An 18,605-nucleotide genomic window follows, 5' to 3' on the forward strand; every position below is an offset into this window, starting at 1 on the left:
GAAGTCATACAGCAGGTCAATCCAGTGGCTTTCAGGCTCCGGTTACCGAACCACATGAAGCTGCACCCAGTTTTTCACAGGTCGTTGCTGTCACCGTATAGAGGAGATAGTGAGGGGAGGGTCACTAGGGGACCAGCAATGGAGGAGAAGGAACACAGCTACCATGTAGCGGAGATCCTCGATTCCAGGTGGAAGGGAGATCAAGTAGAGTATTTGGTAATGTGGGAAGGGGAACCGGAGTCGGAAAACACCTGGGTTAGGGCAGAGGATGTCAATGACGAGGTTTTAATAGAGACTTTTCATCAGAGGTTCCCACGTAAACCTCAGCCTGTAGCGAGGTTCCGAAGGGAATACTTTGCCACCACCGACGAGGAAGAGGAGTTGGAGGGGTTCCCAGATTCTGAAGAGGAGGAGGATTCAGCTGGCCAGGACGACGATCGATGGAGAGAATTGTTCGAGACGTCAGAAGATGAGGAAGATTCGTTTCGGGGTTTTAGCCCTTCACCTCCCAGGGGGGAGGAATTGGGAGGGGGTGAGGGGGGCCCTGGAGGGGAAGTGGATGTCAGGGAACTGCCATCAGAGCATCAGGTGGTGGAGGGACTCAGGCAGGATGAAAGAGACTCAACTGCTGAAGCAGGGACCAGCAGGGGGAGGAGTGGGTCTCTGAGGGAATGCGAGCAGGAGGGAGGGCTCAGGGAGGCTTCCAGCGAGAACAGTGGGGAGGTATCGGAGTCTCCCATAGGGAGACCCATACCTCGCAGGAAACTGTCACGCCGTGAGTCCAGGAGACGCGTTTCCGTTAAGGAACTTCTTTGCTGGAAACGCTTCCGCAGGCAGCCACTGTCGGACACTACTAGTGACTAGAGCAGACATGTCTGAGGAGCTCCGTCACACACGGAGGTTTGTGGGGCCGCACAAACTCTGAGGGAGCGCGTTTTCACGCACAAGCAGCTAATCAAACCCTCACACCTCTGTTTAAATGTCTTTCTTTTCTTTTCATTTTACTTTATGCGCATAGGTGTATATATACCTGCCAACTTACGATAGCACTTCAATGAGTCTGATGAAGTGGACTGCAGTCCACAAAAACGTATGCTGCAGTAAGCTTGTTAGTCTAAGGTGCCACAAGGTTCTGCTTTCAAAACAGAAAAATATATCAGAAGTACATAGACTAGAGCAGATATTTAAAACTGACTGCAGCACAGTTAAGCACATGGGAATCCATATTGAGCTTTGGCCAAAGGCAGTGAAACCCACCACTCATGGAAATATCTTTTTCATTGCTATTTACAAGCAGGAGGTCAATTTTCTGTGATATTGATCAAGACTTTGGGGCTTTCAACAACTCTGACAGAGGACTCTGCAGGACCCACCCCCAGAGGAGTGTCTCATGTGTGGCTAGGGGAAAGGGCCCCTTGGTCATTACAAATTGTGTCCTCTACTATGTGGCTGCCAAGATGTAGGATAGAAAAAACAAAACAGCTTACTAGGAACCATCAAATGGTGGTTAAGTCTGATGGAATTTATGCTTGGCTTTACTGATGATGGTGTAGTGATAGCCTGGACAGTATGGTGGCATAGTGTCATACATCATTCTAGGGTGCTTTTGTGTGTAATTCTGACAGGCTTTCTAGATAACTCCCATGAGCTTTAGCCAGTATGCCTGAAAGCCAGGGATGATGGGAGTTGTACTCAGCAACATCTGCAGGACCACATTGTTGGCATGGTCTTAAGTAAATTGCTAACTCCAGTTGGAGCTGTTATAGGGTCATGATGATCAGATCAATAAAGATTTTTGTTTTTTTAATTTGAGTTTTTATACTTTACATTTTTGGCCCCCACTTGAGTGATATTATGATGATCTGGTTTTCTATCAGAGGATTTCTTCAAGTCCTTGGCAAAACTCTTGTTTCCTTGGTGTGGTTTGCATATATTACTCTTGTCTTAATTTTTACAGTGTCCAATATCTGAATGAAACACTCTGGCTTCATTCCCATCCAGGCAACATTATGCAGCCATTATAATTGCAGCTGGCTGCCTTTCTTGGCTCTGGAAACACTTTCAAGGGGAAAATGCTAAAAACAAAACACACAAAACTGGCAGTGGTTTGTGTGTGTGTTGTTATCAACAAGCATGCTGGTTGGAACACAGTTTCAAACCTATACAGTATAAATCTAAGTATATACTGGTATATAGAAGCCGTCTTGGGAAACTTTATCAATGTAATGGTTATAGAGCTGGATCAGCGTTGTTCTGCAAAATAGTGTGAGCTAATTACAGATAGTGAACCGTGATGAATGAGTACTAATTTATTTTTCTCAACCAAAGGACGTGAGAATTTTAAAAAAGAAAGACCATTCTGTCTGACGATTCAGGAGGTTTCTAGAGGCTTCTAACTTGTAAGAAGAGGACAGTGTTCCTATTCCTCATGTGACATGTCAAGCTTGTGACTTCGTTTGGACACACTCTATTAAAGGGGCAGAGAAAACAGACCACCAAGTTTAAGCTAACTGCCTCACGTCTGTGTGTTTGTGGCTGGTCTTGTTTAAGGCACCAGGAGAGGTCAGATGTGGTGATGGGGACTTTTGATGAGGAGACAGCTACAGGACTCACTCAATTTATTCCATCTGTTGAACAAGTCTGTTCAGATAGATTGCTCCCCTGCTCCCATTTCCTTATGTTTTGGGGTGAGAGAATGGGATTTCAAGCTGTAATGTGCCTGGTCATTATTATAATAATGCAAGCCTATATGGTGCAGCATCTGGAATATTAGCCTTGGACCCATAGGCGTAGCCAAGATTTATGTTTGGGGGGGCAGAACCTCAGTTAGTTAAGTATTTTTATTTATTTACTTGATTTAGGGGGCACAGGGCTCCCCCTGGTTCCCCTTGGCTGCACCCATGCTTGGACCTTGCCTCAGATCCCTCCTGTGCTACTAGCCTTCCTAAGTTTTACTGGGGAGTTCTTAATTTGCTATAGGCAAATTACACACTCTCAGTTTAACCTACCTAACATGGCTGTTGAGAAGCTAAAGAGATCCACTCTGAGCTCCTTGGAAAAAGGACACAATATAAAGTAATAAGCTGAGATATCTTGTATCGTTGCAGAAAAAGTAAAACTGAGTGGGGAAGGATACACATCTGTTTTTAATTCCCCTCTCTTATCCATTAATAGTTCTTTTTGATACTCTTTCCTCCAATCAGTACTACTAAACCTTTCTGTTAAGAGTTCACAGGTTTTGTATTTGCACTGTTTACAAGTTAACTACGGTACTTTACCACATGCTCTTGGGATTCTTAATGAGTTAAACAACAGTGCATACAGGGGATGTCTGTTGTTTTAGATCCATCCCTGTGAAATACTTCTTCTTTTTTTTTTACTGGTTCCTGCTCTATGTGAGGATTAAAAAAATATTAGTGATTGCATGCATAGTCAAATAATGGTGTAGTTTCATACCACTGTTGACACTCTGATGGTTACAACTCTGTGCATATGAACCTTTTGGAAAGTGATTTTAATAAAAACTGCCTCAAACCTCCATGTACAGTAAATCATGTGGCTCATACCACATGCTTATTGATGCCTTACAGTTAGTTTATACAATATTTCTTGTGAATGATTTTTCTTTTAGAACTAGATTTTTTGTGGTTAATCTTAAGATCCTGTTGTTTGTACTATGTTGCTTAAAAGCCAGGCTTGCTCTGCTGTAGGTTTTGGGATTGTTTGTATAGTGCCATCAATATATCTGAAACGTGACATAGCAAAATAAGTGAAACAAAATAGGTCTCTGTTGTGAGGAGCTTGCAATCCAGATTTTAACAGTGGGGAATCGAACAAGGTGTGTGTTGGGAGAGGGGGATGACTTCAAGGAAGTTGTAAGGTATGTGTTTGCATGTGCCTAGATTTTGTTTCAGCTTGGAATGATAACTAAAGAGTTAAGTTAATGGACTGAATTTAGTTGAAATAAAAAAATTCCTTCCAGTAGCACCTTAAAGACCAACTAAGTTAGTTCTTGGTATGAGCTTTCGTGTGCATGCTTATACCAAGAACTAACTTAGTTGGTCTTTAAGGTGCTACTGGAAGGAATTTTTTTATTTTGACTATGGCAGACCAACACAGCTACCTATCTGTAACTGAATTTAGTTGGTTGACATATTCGTAGTTCTCTAGTTCACAGCAAGTTCTTGCCACATTTATCTTAGGTCTGCTTATCTTCACCTCTTGCAAGTCTCAGGTTTCTGTTGAATAAATTGCCACTCATGATGAAATAAGACACTTCTCCTTGTCTTAGCTAATCTTAGTGGGGAGTTCCCTATTTTACTCCCTTCTGCCTCTTCCACCCCACCCCCTTTCTTGCCCCCAAATCCCATGTGACTCCTTTGTTGTTTGCTAAAATTCACAGAAAGTTCTCCAGATTGGCACCCCTGGCCAACCCCATCTCAGCATACCTATTGAAATCTGCTTAGTGGGAGGCCAAAGACATGCAAATAGAGAGATTCCCCATGGGGCTAGATGTCAGAGGATAAATTGGATTGCTTCTAAGGACAAAAGGATCCTCCAGGAAAAGCTAGCCTGCCCTAGTTGTGAGCACAGAACAGTGTGAGGAATGATTTACCATGTACCCACAGATGTTTTTGGTGTGTGAGGATTCTGTTTATCAGCAAGTACTGTAGTATCATAAGCATCACTGTAAAGTTGTGTCTTGTGTAGGGATGATGAAACTATGCATTCTGTCCATATTGTTAATATGCTGCATTCAGACTTTTGCTGCATTCAGACAAGTTAGTTTTCCCTTGTAAATTGCCCTCCTTAAACTCAATATTTGTTCCTCTTGTTAACTAGGTTTTTTGTCTCTGTTTGGAGTGGGGGGAGGCACGTAATCCATAGTATATTTGCATTGTACATGCACAGATAGATATGTTCTAAAATCCTGTGTGAATCAAAGGTGAATGGATGGTAGAATTTCCCTACAAAAAGCTGTTTTCTCGGCCATCCAAATCAAAGTGATCCAATATGTGCATATTTTTAGCTGGCCTTTCGTTTTTAGATTTTGCTTTGCAAATATGTAGGTAGTTGATTAGCAGTAATAGACTGAATCAACTGTATATGAGTAGCAGACTTCTATAAAGCTAAAGCTCTGAAACAAAGGAAATCTAGAGTGCCTTTTTCCTTTTGACATTTCTTCATCAATGACTGTGCTATAATTGTGCCATCTAGTTAGTTTTTTGTCCATCATTAAAAATATATTCTCTGCAGTAGTTCTTCCACTAGAGGAATGATTCATGTTCTAAAGCTGCACAGCCTATTTCTTGTTTATATATGTTTCACAGGAATACTTTCTCTTTAGGGCTATAACACTGCATTGCCTGTTTCTGACGAAGATCTAAGTTATAAGTAAATTCCTGAAGAACAGTTGAAGTTCCTATTGACTGCAATGGGGATGTTCCAGCCTCTGATCGTTGAGTTGCGGGAATATTTAAATATGAATCGGTGAGTATTGTATTCTGTTTGAAACTTGTTTTTATGTCTGGCCTGTATTTTTTCTCTTTCGCATGCATGCATGCACGCATGCTGTAATTCAGCAAATTGAGCAAACAAGAGTGCTTGTTGTATCAGCACCTGCAGAGGAAAGAAGCCCATATGCTTATGACCTGGAGCTAATGCAGTGGTACCTCTGGATACAAACGGGATCCGTTCCAGAGCCCCGTTCGCATCCTGAAGTAAACGTAACACGCGACTGCACATGTGCGCGGGTCGCGTTTTGCCACTTCCGTGTGACGTCATTTTGAGCATCTGCGCATGTGCGAGCGGTGAAATCCAGAAGTAACGCGCTCCACGGAGCGCAACCCGAAAATACTTAACCTGAAGCTACTTCAACCCGAGTTATGACTGTATACCCTCTGTGTATGTGGGGCTCCTTTTATTGTGGCCATTTCCTTGTACAGTGGTACCTCGGGTTAAGTACTTAATTCGTTCCGGAGGTCCGTACGTAACCTCAAACTGTTCTTAACATGAAGCACCACTTTAGCTAATGGGGCCTCCTGCTGTTGCTGCGCCGCCGGAGCACAATTTCTGTTCTCATGCTAAAGCAAAGTTCTTAACCTGAAGCATTATTTCTAGGTTAGCAGAGTCTGTAACCTGAAGCGTATGTAACCTGAAGCGTATATAACCTGAGGTACTACTGTATTCCTGCTATTACTGAAGAGTATTAAAGGAATAATTATGTCCTGCTGATAATGAATCCCATGGTTTTAGACAAGTCTGCAAAGTGAATTGCATAAGGTACCACTTCCTATTGCGAGCACACGTGCTGAACCCCTCTTTTCCTTGGCCTTTGCCCCACCCCTAGCCAGCTGTCCATTGTCCTCCCAGGCTGGGGGTGGGACGATAGCCACCCTGACCCAGGTGGGAGGCACCAGACCAGGTAAGCCCACTCAGTGTCACAAACCCTGCCCACCTGTTGGGAAGGGAGGGCGGAATTTGTTTTGTAGGAGGATTTTGCTTAACACCCTTGATTAATAGGATAAAAAAAATAAAATCTGCCAGCAAGTATCTAAGTAAACTTTTTGCTATTGCCATTATAAAGGAAGAAACTGAGATTATCAGCACTTTTCCATTAATGCTGCAGGTACAAGCATAGCTTAATGACAGTATAACTTTGTTTTATGTAAGAACTCAGTAGCTTCCATTTATACTGAAAGTTACAAAGCCATCTTTCTGTTTACAAATAGCCCTGACAAAGATGCTAGACTTTTAAAAGAAATGTTACAAATTAATACAATACAACACAAGCTTTATCATTTATTTATAAATTCTGCCATAAGTGTACATTGTGCATTTATTCTGTGTGTCCTAAAAATGTTGGCAAGACCGTTTTTTCCCATTTATTTTATTTATTAGTGCTATGTTTGTCAATGTGAATAGGTATACCAACTTCCCCCCATAAAAGTGTGTATGTTCCATTATGTTTATTTAGAAAATTTTTGTTTCGCCAAGTATTCTTGGAGCAATTTACAGAATAGAAATAAAACGGATGTAATGGAAACATTAACAAACTGAAGTAGAAGTCAGCAGCTAAAAACTGGCAGCAATAAAGTCATCACTGTTTCACAGTTAGAAACCTGGGACAACTAAAAGATCTCTACCTGGTGCTGAAAAGATAACAAAGTAGGCACAAGGTGAGGATTTCATTAATTGGGCAGCAGAACGAGAAAACCTGCAGCTACAGCTGCCTCATTTGTGATGGTTTCATGTAGATCCGCAGTGGGGAACCTCTTCTAATTCAGTCACGGGGCCATATTCCTCAAACCACACCCACTTGTGACATCAGGTGTTGGAAAGGAGAAAACATGGCTGTAAAGGAATAATTGAGAGCTTTAACATTTGCTTTCAAATTTTCCTTGGCCAGCAGAGCCCACCCCGTCCCGCATCAGCTGCGTCCTGCAGTTCACAATCAGAGCTCCCAAGCATAGTTGATCTCTGCCGAAATGGAGCATTGCAGGCATGCTGACCAGCTGATTGGCACTGACTGCAACACCCACGGGGACCTGCTTCAGGGATCTTACTTTGCAATCTGCTCAAGTTCAAGTAAGTCTGCAAAGGAACTTTTTTTCTGCAAAGGAGGGAAGCAATGTACCTGACATCATGGTTCCCGCCCACCTATCAAACTGGTCTGCAAGGGTGAGGGACTTCAGGATCCAGTCCGCTGGCCATATCTGTTTCTCCACTCCCAATGAGGAAGTTAAGAAGCATGGAGGCTAGGACGGAACCTTGCGGGACTCCAACAAAACAAAACATATTATTTATTATTTGTTTATTTGCATTTATATCCCGCCTTTTTCTCTGAGGAGCTCAAGGTTACATACAGGGCTCTCCCCCTCCTCATTTAATTCCCATAACAACCCATTGAGGTAGGTTAGGCTGAGAGGCAGGAACTGGCCCAGTTTCACCCAGTGAGCTTCATATCCAAGTGGGGATTTGAGGCCTGGTCATCATCCGACACCGCAGTGTCATTGGACTGAGCAGAAACCTCTCAGCACCACATTCTTGAATCAGCTAACCAGCTTGCAGCACAACCACTGCAACATGGTACCTGAAAGCACTAATCTAGAGAGTCCATCCAAGGTCATATTTTGGTTTGTAAGCATGCTTTAAACTTCATTTCCGTGGTTCAGACATCACAGAAAACTGGCTTATGAAGAGAGGGAAGGGGAAGTGTTCATGCACAAGGCTCATTCCCAGTTTGATATAACAGGGGCATGTTGGACTGGGACCATGATGTGTGAATCTGGCTTTGATGTTATTTATAATACTTAGCCCCAAGTCAGATATGTTTCCCCTAGTTTTTTGTTTGTTTGTTTGTTTTCAATACAGTGGTGCCCCACAAGACGAATGCCTCGCAAGACGGAAAACTCGCTAGACGAAAGAGTTTTCCGTTTTGGAGGTGCTTCGCAAAACGAATCTCCTATGGGCTTGCTTCGCAAGACAAAAATGTCTTGCGAGTTCCTGCGGGGTTTTTTTCCTCCCCCCCCCTTTTTCTAAGCCGCTAAGCCGCTTATCAGCTGATCCGATCAGCAGATAAGCCGCTAAAAGTTGCTAATAGCGCTAATCCGCTAATCCGTCAATGGGCTTGCTTCGCAAGACGAAAAAACCGCTAGACGAAGAGAATCACAGAACGGATTCTTTTCGTCTTGCGAGGCACCACTGTATAAGGTAAAGGTAAAGGTACCCCTGCCTGTACGGGCCAGTCTTGACAGACTCTAGGGTTGTGCGCTCATCTCACTCTAGAGGCCGGGAGCCAGCGCTGTCCGGAGACACTTCCGGGTCACGTGGCCAGCGTGACAAGCTGCATCTGGCGAGCGAGCGCAGCACACGGAACGCCGTTTACCTTCCCGCTAGTAAGCGGTCCCTATTTATCTGTTTGCACCCGGGGGTGCTTTCGAACTGCTAGGTTGGCAGGCGCTGGGACCGAGCGACGGGAGCGCACCCTGCCATGGGGATTCGAACCGCCGACCTTTCGATCGGCAAGTCCTAGGCGCTGAGGCTTTTACCCACAGCGCCACCCGCGTCCCTTTTTTTAAATATAATGGTTGCATTTAATTCGGTAATAGATAGAATGCCATGTTTTGGTTTTAAGAGCATTAAAGTGCAGGTTTAAATATATTTGTTGGTATTATAGTTAGTTTTTTAAAAGGTTTTTTATTTTTTAAAAGAAAAGCTATATATGAAACATTTGAAAAATCAGATTTAAAATTCTATTTTTAATTAACTCTTGATTTTTATTGACTCTGCCTCAAAGAGAATTCCTGGGCCAGTGTTGTTGTATAAGGATGGGTAGGATGCCTCTGCAAATTGTCTGTGGCTCACAAGAGGTCTGGTTATACTTCTAAGCCTGTTCATTCTAGAGAATTTCAAGGCTAAGTGAGCTTACTATGTAATGTTAACTACGGTTTCTGGAAGAAGTGTTCTATTCTGTTTTCTACCTATCACGAATGATAGTGGTTCCCTACTGGTTGATATAGATTCCTGAGAAATTTCAAAACAATGGGAAACAAAAATAATTTTTAAATATTAGTTCAGAATTAAGTTGAAACAAATATGTAGATGTGGACATAATGGCCATGTTTGCGTGTAACACTAAGCCAGGCCACGGTTTAGCACGAACATGCTGCCTCCCAGGGAGGTGACAGCTGCTTTGTTGCTCCGCCAGGCCAAGGTTTTTCTTACCTGGGATCATGGTTAAACACTCTGTTTTTTAGCCACAATCTGTAGCAAATGTTTGGTCTTTGCTACAGCTTATTATTGCTGAAGCTCTATATAATTCATAACTTAGTTTGTTCTTGAAGAGCTAAGCCTTGAAAAATAGCATGATAAAAAGTCTATTAAAACAGCATAATATGATTTAGTAATATTATTTCTAGCGAATAAATCTTTTCTGTGCAGTAATGTGCCTTTCCTGGCATAGAATTCACGTTGCGTACAAATGAGACATTGACCTTTCTATTTAGTGCTAAACTATGGTTTAGCAATATGTGAACAAGTCTTGGGCCTGTGAGCTGCCCGGTACATGACTGCTGCCAGGAAGAAATTTGGAAGTGCAGCCACACTGGATGAAGAGAGGAGAAAAGGGAGAAGAACACAAGCACAAGACTTTACTGTGGCTTACCCTTGTAATGCTAAACCATACTTAAGCTTTATGTGTGAGTCAAGCCATTGTGTGTTTAGAGATTGTGCAGCCCAATTTTAATTTTGTTTATACAACATATGGCCAAGGAGTAAACCCTACACAAATCTGGAGTGGAGTCCCTAAGATGGTTGGATGGCGCCTTGTACGTCTCCTTCCAGCAACTCCTGCAGCCAAGCTGGTGCCAAATGTATGGCTCTTCTTTCCTTTAGACCACATCAGCAAGGCCAAGGGGTGGTGGTCTTGTTGTCTGGGCAGCCCAGGACCTCCATACACACTGCCCAGGCTATTGGGGTGGTTTTAAAAAATAATATATGACTGTATTTTTTAATGGGTGCAGTTACTTAAGTTCTTTTCTGTCTCCTTTGCAAGGTTAAAGCAGTGGAGCTTTATGTGAGACATGGATAGATGCAAACATGTTGGGCGGCTACGACTTGCCCAGGACCATTCTATTCTGAACCCCCAGAAGTGGCACTGCATGGACTGCAACACCACGGAATCTGTTTGGGCCTGCCTGAAATGCTCCCATGTGGCTTGTGGAAGATATATTGAGGACCATGCACTTAAGCATTTCGAAGAGACCAGGCATCCTTTGGCCATGGAAGTTAACGACCTGTACGTGTTTTGTTACCTTTGCGAAGACTATGTGTTGAACGATAATCCTGAGGGTGACCTGAAATTGCTTAGAAGTTCTCTATCTGCAATTAAAAGCCAGAAGCATGATCCGTCTGCTAAAAGTGGTAGGACGCTACGGTCAATGGCTTTGGGGGAGGATGTTTGCAGTCATCAGAGGGCCCCTCAGGGAAAGCCTCAGATGCTTACAGCTCTCTGGTACAGACGGCAGTCATTGCTAGCAAAAGCACTACGGACCTGGTTTGATAAGAGTTCTAGAGGCCAGCGCAAACTAGAACAAAAGAAACAATTGGAAGAGCTGGAGAGGAAGAAGGAAGTGGCCAGGCAGAGGCGTCAAGAAATGAAGCGGAGATTGCTGGAGGAATTGGCAAACACACCTCCAAGAAAAAGTGCCCGGCTTTTGTCGCACATCCGCAGAGAGAATCTCATTCCTCGGAAATTCAGAGATATGGAAGCAAGTTCCCCTACCTCAAGACGAGTGCAGAATAGCAAATTCAAACAATTCTATTCCATCCGGCGTAAGCCTCAAATGACTCCTGGTGTGACTGGACTAAAGAATCTAGGAAACACATGCTATATGAACTCAATCCTTCAAGTTTTAAGTCACCTCCAAAAGTTTAGAGAATGTTTCTTGACGCTGGATCTTTGTGAAACTGAAGAACTCTTAGCTAAGACCGTGAATGGAAAGTCTAGAATGTCTGGAAAGCTGGTCAATGGGCCTGCTCCAACCGATTCAGGGAGGAATGATCAACTGGGTTCATATGGCAGGCAGAGCCTGCCAGCTGGCTTAAATGGCGGGTCCTCAATAAGCAAAAGTTTAGAACTTACGCAGCCCAAGGAGCCAAGTTCAAAGCACATCTCTCTCTGTCACGAACTGCACACACTCTTCAGAGTCATGTGGTCTGGGAAGTGGGCCTCGGTCTCTCCTTTTGCCATGCTGCACTCTGTGTGGAGTTTGATTCCAGCGTTTCGAGGTTATGACCAGCAAGATGCTCAGGAATTTCTTTGTGAATTGTTGGACAAAGTGCAGCAGGAGTTGGAATCTGAAGGAACAAAACGCAGGATCCTCATCCCTTTTTCACAGAGGAAGCTCACCAAGCAGGTCCTGAAGGTGGTGAACACCATCTTTCATGGGCAGCTGCTCAGTCAGGTATGCATGTTAGCCAAATTTATATTTATCAAAGCTAGAGACACTTTTTGGTGACAGTATTTATGAATAACCAAATATTAATGCTTGTATCTGGCAAAAGGAGAATTTTTAGTATACCTTAAGTGAAATTTGTCATTTTCCGCATATTTTTCTAATGGAACAAAATTATATTAGTAGTAGTAGTCGTAGTAGTAGTAGTAGTAGTATTTTATTGCAATTGTGGGGGATTGTGAGGTTTAGCAGAAGATTCAGGTGCGGAGATTAATTTCCCTTTTCAGCAACTCATGCTGCTAGCAGAGCAATGTTAGAGTCTTTGCTATAGTTTATACATACTATTCCAAATATGGCTGGGGATAGATAGGCTTTGTTTATATAATGGGTGTGGGGTTTTGTTGTTGTTTTTTTGCAAAGCATGACTGTGGCACTATTTTTTCTGTCTTCCTAGTTAGGTGCTTTTGGCTGCTTCCACTTAGCTTTTGCAAACTGCATTGTTAACCCATCAGAATCTTTTGGGAGAATGAGGCAGAGTTTTCTCCTCCACTCCCGTTTTTGTTTTCATTTTTGCAAAATATCATAATATTATGTTCCTCATTCAGAAGCTCCCAGCTATATAATACTCTTAAGTCAGGCATCCCCAACCTTCGGCCCTCCAGATGTTTTGGACTACAATTCCCATCATCCCTGACCACTGGTCCTGTTAGGGATCATGGGAGTTGTAGGCCAAAACATCTGAAGGGACACAGGTTGGGAATGCTTGCTCTAAGTAGAGATTATAGGTAGTTCTCGTGTAACACCATGCTATGGTGGCTTGACATTACATGAGTGAATCTTGGACATTCAAGATTCCTTTCCTCACAAGCTCTGACCCCACCCCACTTTCTGGTTCATCTCATTACATCCAGATTAGCAAACTTTGCTTTCATTACAACTGGAAGTCAGGGAGGAAATCAGTGCATATAATGCCATTGGCTTTAGGTATAAATTGGAGCTATGTTGCAGTATGCATCTTTTCACAGGTTTGGTCTAGCAAACTGGGTAAAATACATCATTTCTTCGTGGTGAAGCAATTAACAAAAACAAACCTATTACCCACTAAACAGCAATATTGGTATCATATAACATAAAATCCTCTTGAACATACTAATAAACTGAAGAACTATATTCTGCAACTCATTATAGCGATGAAGAAAATTAAATAGATATGGGCATTTATCAGTAAATCAAGTTAGAGGAATTACTTAATGGAGTTGAATTTTTTTAATATATAAATTTTGAATGAAAAGTTTTAATTTGAGCAAATAATTCAGGCCTATTAAGAACTTCATTTTAACAGAACTGAAGTCATAGTAGCCATAGATTTCAGTAGGACTGAATTCATTCTTACACTAGAGAGTTGTACAAAGGCGGTATGATCAAACAATAGAAATTATTCTGAAGATGCGCCTCTGTCCGTATCTGGGAATTTCCAAGCACAACCTCTCTCTTACAGATTGTTACAGACTTACTTAGAGCACAGAATAAGCCATATTTTCTTGGCTGCTAAGCCTCACAGTGTCTTATGAGACGGTATCTGTATAAATGTATGTCTTAATAAATAAACCTTTTCTTGCTAGGTCACCTGTATAACATGTAACTATAAATCTAATACTGTGGAACCTTTCTGGGATCTTTCCCTGGAATTTCCTGAACGGTATCACTCCATCAACAAAGGGATTGTGCCTGTTAATCAGACGGAGTGCATGCTGACTGAAATGTTGGCCAAATTCACAGAAACAGAAGCTTTGGAAGGAAGGATTTATGCATGTGACCAGTGCAACAGTAAGTGAAAGACTGTTGTGTTACTTACAGATTTAATTTTCCATTGTGCCTGGTGACACTATAACAGGTGCTTCCACGATTCTTGACCTTCCATTCAGCAGTTCCGAAAACTGTAAAAAGTTGTTAATAATAAATAATGCTTTATAGTGCCATCAGCGATATTGATGTTGAACATCACAGAAGGTAAAAGGGTTTTACTCCACTTAGAACTATACTGAAATGTTACTGAAAGTAATGGGAAGAAGTCCTATATTATTATTATTATTATTATTATTATTATTATTATTATTATTTATTATTATTTGCCAGATTGCTAAAACAAAGAAGTTCTCCTAACCGAATAGGGTAGAGACACGGGAGTAGGAAGAACCTGCTCTTTTTAGGGTCTTTTATGTTCTGAAAAACAGAAAGGAAAACTCATTGAGGAAAAGTAGTAATGTCTCCAGAAGAATAACAACTACAGTGATTCCATCATCCAATACTAATGTTATGCATGTTTATGGTGATAATGCAGGCAGGCTGGAACTGTGTTGTTTGCTTTTTAAAAGAAACTGATAACAGTAAAACAAGGTTCAACAATTGAAATTAGCTGTAGAAATTGGGTAAGTTTGCATACCGAATTGATCTGCTGAACTTACAGAGCCATTCCATTCTTTCTGTATTGGAGAGAACTGTTCCCTCCCCCCCTTCTTGGTGACAGCTTCTGGCACAGGTGACAGGATTCTGTCTGGTTTAAGGAAGTTTCAATTGCAGATTAAAAGTTGCTTGGGTTGGTTTTGGCAGAAATTGGGTTGGTTTTTTGTTTCGTTTCAGGATGCTATTAAAAACGGGAATAGAATTTGAGAGCCTTAGGTAAAGAGTTCTTCACTACAGGAAACGCCATACTTCACTGTTGTAGCCTTCCTCAAGCATTTAGCTACACACATTTTCATGTGTTCTTTTCTGTGTATTCATGAAGACACAGAATCGCCTGTTTTTAAACATTGACACTGAGGATTTCTTGCATTTGAAGCTTTGCTTTGAATCTGTCAGTATGATAGTACCTTGGAAACATGTTAATACACCCATGCTTGCATATTATCTCCAATTTTATTCGTAGATAGCTGTCCTAGGATTGGGATACATAACGATAATTTTTTGCCAAGCACACTTTGCCAAATTCAAAATATGTTAGCATTCCTCCTTTGTTTCCTTCTTGATAATTATTCAAAGTTGCCATGTAGTCTCAAAAATAGTGTGTATTGAGGTTGCAGAGATAAAACCTTGGGATGCTATTTGAGATAATTGATAAGGGAACTATGACTTTTAGAATAGGATATAAATCATAAATGATCAAGGAGAAACTATAGATGTCAACCATACTGTATAGCTGGAAATGGTTTTTATTCAGACTTCCTATATCAAAATAGGTTCAGGTGGGTATTTGTCATTTATTTTTAAATAGGTTTTCTAGGGATTGGTATCACAGTAGAGTGGGCAGCTGTGGAAAAGACTTCGATGACATATGTTTATTCTTGAGATATAAACAAAGAGTCTTCTGGCTTCTTAAAAGACTTAAGAGTAGGTTTAGAAGTAATACTTCCAGTCCTCCAAACCATTGTTTGTATGATTAGTCCTGCGTTTGCACATACTCCTCCTCTTACACACTCAGCTGAATGAGTAATTTCCTGCTTTAATCAAACCATGGTTTGCTGTTTGCATCTGAATTGACAGTGTGCAAAGTGTATTTACATAGTTGTGTTTTAAGAAGCTTTGAATTACTCTGAAATGTTAAAGCGCAGAAATTACTAACCATTAACCTACTAATCTTCTTAGGAATTGTATGTTTTCGTAGAGTTTACTTTAAAATACTAGTTTGAGAAAATGTCTTCATCATTCCTAACCTGGTGGCTCCATCAGTCTCTCTCCTCTGCAGAAGTTGTCATTAAGCAAGGGAATTTATCCGATAGAACTTCATGGGACTTGGATCTAAGTAAAAGTGCTTACCATTGTACTGAAAATAATTTTCAAATAAGCAGAATGAAATCATAAACAGATGATTGAAAAATGACTTGCAAGAGGAAATAAAGCATGTTTCAAATTTCCAGCAAATTCATGTGGTTCAAGCGTCACATACTGATAGAGTTGCTGAGAGTGACCTGAGCAGAAGTTCCCACAGCATTCACACTTTGCAGCTTTATTGTTAGTTTCCGGCTGTTGAAAGTGGAAAGGTAGAAGACTTGCTGTTGGTAATTTTCTCTTTCAAAGACAGAAAGCTGTAACTTGCCCTCTGTTTTGTCCTTTCTTAATTGTTACGTAGGCAAACGGCGGAAATCTTCTCCCAAACCTCTTATTCTAAGTGAAGCTAAAAAGCAGTTAATGATCTACAGACTACCTCAGGTCCTCCGGCTGCACCTTAAACGATTCAGGTGAATTGGAGGTGGGCGGGGGAATAAAGGATCGCCTTTGTATCTGAAGCAATGGTGTGGATATAATTTTTATATTATTATTGGACGTTTTATTAAATGGCACCCTTACATACCTTTTACTTTTGAAGAGAAATGCAAGAATGTTTCGTGTCCCTCTTTGATTCTCTGTCAGAACAGAGCACAGATGAAGCACCCATTTGTAAAAAAGATCCGATACACACAGTGAGAGGCTCCTTGTTTGTTTTAGAACCGTTCTAGCATAATATTACCCACTGTATTGCAATGTGCATTTGTGCCTCTGAATTCACATCCCTACTTCTTTCCAAGCGCTATGCTTGAACTCCTGTTGATTGTTCTTCCGATATTGTAAATGGATTCAAGTTATTGCAAGTTGGAATTCTTCCAAGTACTGTAGTCATGAATCTGCAGGGCAGTGAAGAGATTTGTCTTTCGAAGTGGCATTAAAGGCTGCTGATATCCTCCATGGAGGGTAGATGTGGGAGGAATTGACTCAGCCTTTTGACTACCATAGGAGCACCAGTGGAGTAAGTTTGAATAGACAGATCTGTGGAAAGAAGTGACAACACAACTGCTGCAGTTCATGGGTTTGCAGCCGCAATATGTTATAATGAAAGCATAATCAAACAGGCTTGTGTGTTGTAACTGTAAAGCTTCCTCTAACATATCTGATGCTGACATCTGTTAAACAGGTGAAATGAGTAAGCTTATCCTTTCCACCTAAAAATGAGAATTCTGAATCCAATATTAGCTTGTTTTAAATGTCATCACTATTCACTGTTAGTGGGTATCCCATAGCAGGTTGTGATTGTAGATAATTGTACAATTCTGCTTAATTTTATGTTAAAGAGGATCTCTATTTTGGCCACCTCCGGGGTTGAGATTTTTCACAAAGTGTGTTTTGTTCTTTGTATCCATTTTTTGCAGATATTTAAAACCTCAGAACAAGATTCTTTAATTAAACTGAGCAGTATAACATGCCTGTCTTTTAGCAGGAAAAACCCTTTTGTAATATTTATGCCTAAGAATGGGAGTTCTTTTATTGGGCCAACTTACATCCACTAAATACAGTGGTGCCCCGCAAGACGAATGCCTCGCAAGACGGAAAACCCGCTAGACGAAAGGGTTTTCCGTTTTTCGATGCGCTTCGCAAGACGAATTTCCCTATGGGCTTGCTTCGCAAGACGAAAACGTCTTGCGAGTGTTGCATTTTTTTTTCGCTCCCCCCTCCTTTTTCTAAGCCGCTAAGCTGCTAATAGCCTTTAAGCTGCTAAGCCTTTAATAGCTGCTAATAGCGCTAATCCGCTAAGCCGCTAATAGGGTTGCTTCGCAAGATGAAAAAACCGCTAGACGAAGAGACTCACGGAACGGATTAATTTTGTCTTGCGAGGCACCACTGTAGTATTGACTTACCCATCTTACATTTCTAAGAAAGCAAGAAGGCAGAAAATATTCTTCCCAACTTGGAGATGTATTTTTATTTCTAATTGGTAATGTAATTATTTTTGAGTTTACTAAAATGTAATTGCTAATGATCTAGGAAGCTACTTTGAATCACTACTAAGCCTGATGATAGTCCTTTACTAAATAATGGTTTATTGATCATCAGTTTCAGAAAATAATAAAAGTAGTTTGAAAATAAAAGCAGAACAGTTTTCAAAATGTATTGCATGGAATAATATTGTTGAAGAAATATGTTTTACAAAAGCATGTAGAAAAGCCTGTATTTCATATTGTAAAACAGACTATATTAAGTGCAGTAAATTAGGACCATTCAGTTGAATTTTTTCATTAAGTACACTATCCAGAATATCATAATTCTTTGAAATCTTGTTATAGCTTTGCTACAGCTGTCAGCGCCCCTGCCTTTTTTTTAAAAAAGGCCCTTTTGATTGCATGCCTTTGTATTGCAGGTGGTCTGGGCGTAATCACCGTGAGAAGATTGGGGTCCATGTCCTCTTTGACCAGGTATTAAACATGGAACCTTACTGCTGCAGGGACACTCTCTCTTCTCTTGACAAAGAGACCTTTGTCTATGACCTCTCGGCTGTGGTGATGCATCACGGGAAAGGGTTTGGCTCAGGACATTACACGGCATATTGCTACAACACAGAGGGAGGTGCGTGTGCCTTGTTATAGGGAGAACCTTTTTAACTGATTGCATCTTGTAGAATTACCACTTCATAAAAATGTATTTGTTTCCTGCAATATTATAGCTGTTTCCACAGTACATCGCTAGTAGTATATCTGCTGGTAACACTAAGAATTAAACTGTTTTTCTTCTTGCTTGTAGTCTTTCAGAATAGATTATATTGCTTGCTCTTGCTCTAAAAAAGAAAAGTCATATTCTATTTTTCTTTTACTTAATATCCACATTGAATTAAACTATTTTGCT

The 18,605-nt window shown here is 41.1% G+C and overlaps 1 protein-coding gene across 5 annotated transcripts in view; it reads left to right on the forward strand.

The window, feature by feature from the left end:
• The window catches only part of USP49 (ubiquitin specific peptidase 49), a 58,059-nt gene that overhangs the window by 30,787 nt on the left and 8,667 nt on the right, over positions 1 to 18,605 (forward strand). For 2 of the 5 annotated variants that reach the window (XM_081195830.1, XM_081195829.1), the window contains exons 2-6: positions 5,348 to 5,490; positions 10,556 to 11,966; positions 13,580 to 13,784; positions 16,084 to 16,192; positions 18,124 to 18,329. In XM_081195830.1, the coding sequence (XP_081051956.1) occupies positions 10,584 to 11,966; positions 13,580 to 13,784; positions 16,084 to 16,192; positions 18,124 to 18,329 (1,903 nt within the window). In that variant the 5' untranslated portion in view covers positions 5,348 to 5,490; positions 10,556 to 10,583. Of the gene's footprint in view, positions 1 to 5,347; positions 5,491 to 7,408; positions 7,588 to 10,555; positions 11,967 to 13,579; positions 13,785 to 16,083; positions 16,193 to 18,123; positions 18,330 to 18,605 lie in introns of all 5 variants that reach the window. The other 3 variants (XM_081195832.1, XM_081195831.1, XM_081195833.1) reach the window with 3 other exon arrangements.

This window comes from Podarcis bocagei (genome assembly GCF_964188305.1).
Source record: "Podarcis bocagei genome assembly, chromosome: 5".
In the NCBI taxonomy this organism is placed as follows: domain Eukaryota; kingdom Metazoa; phylum Chordata; class Lepidosauria; order Squamata; family Lacertidae; genus Podarcis; species Podarcis bocagei.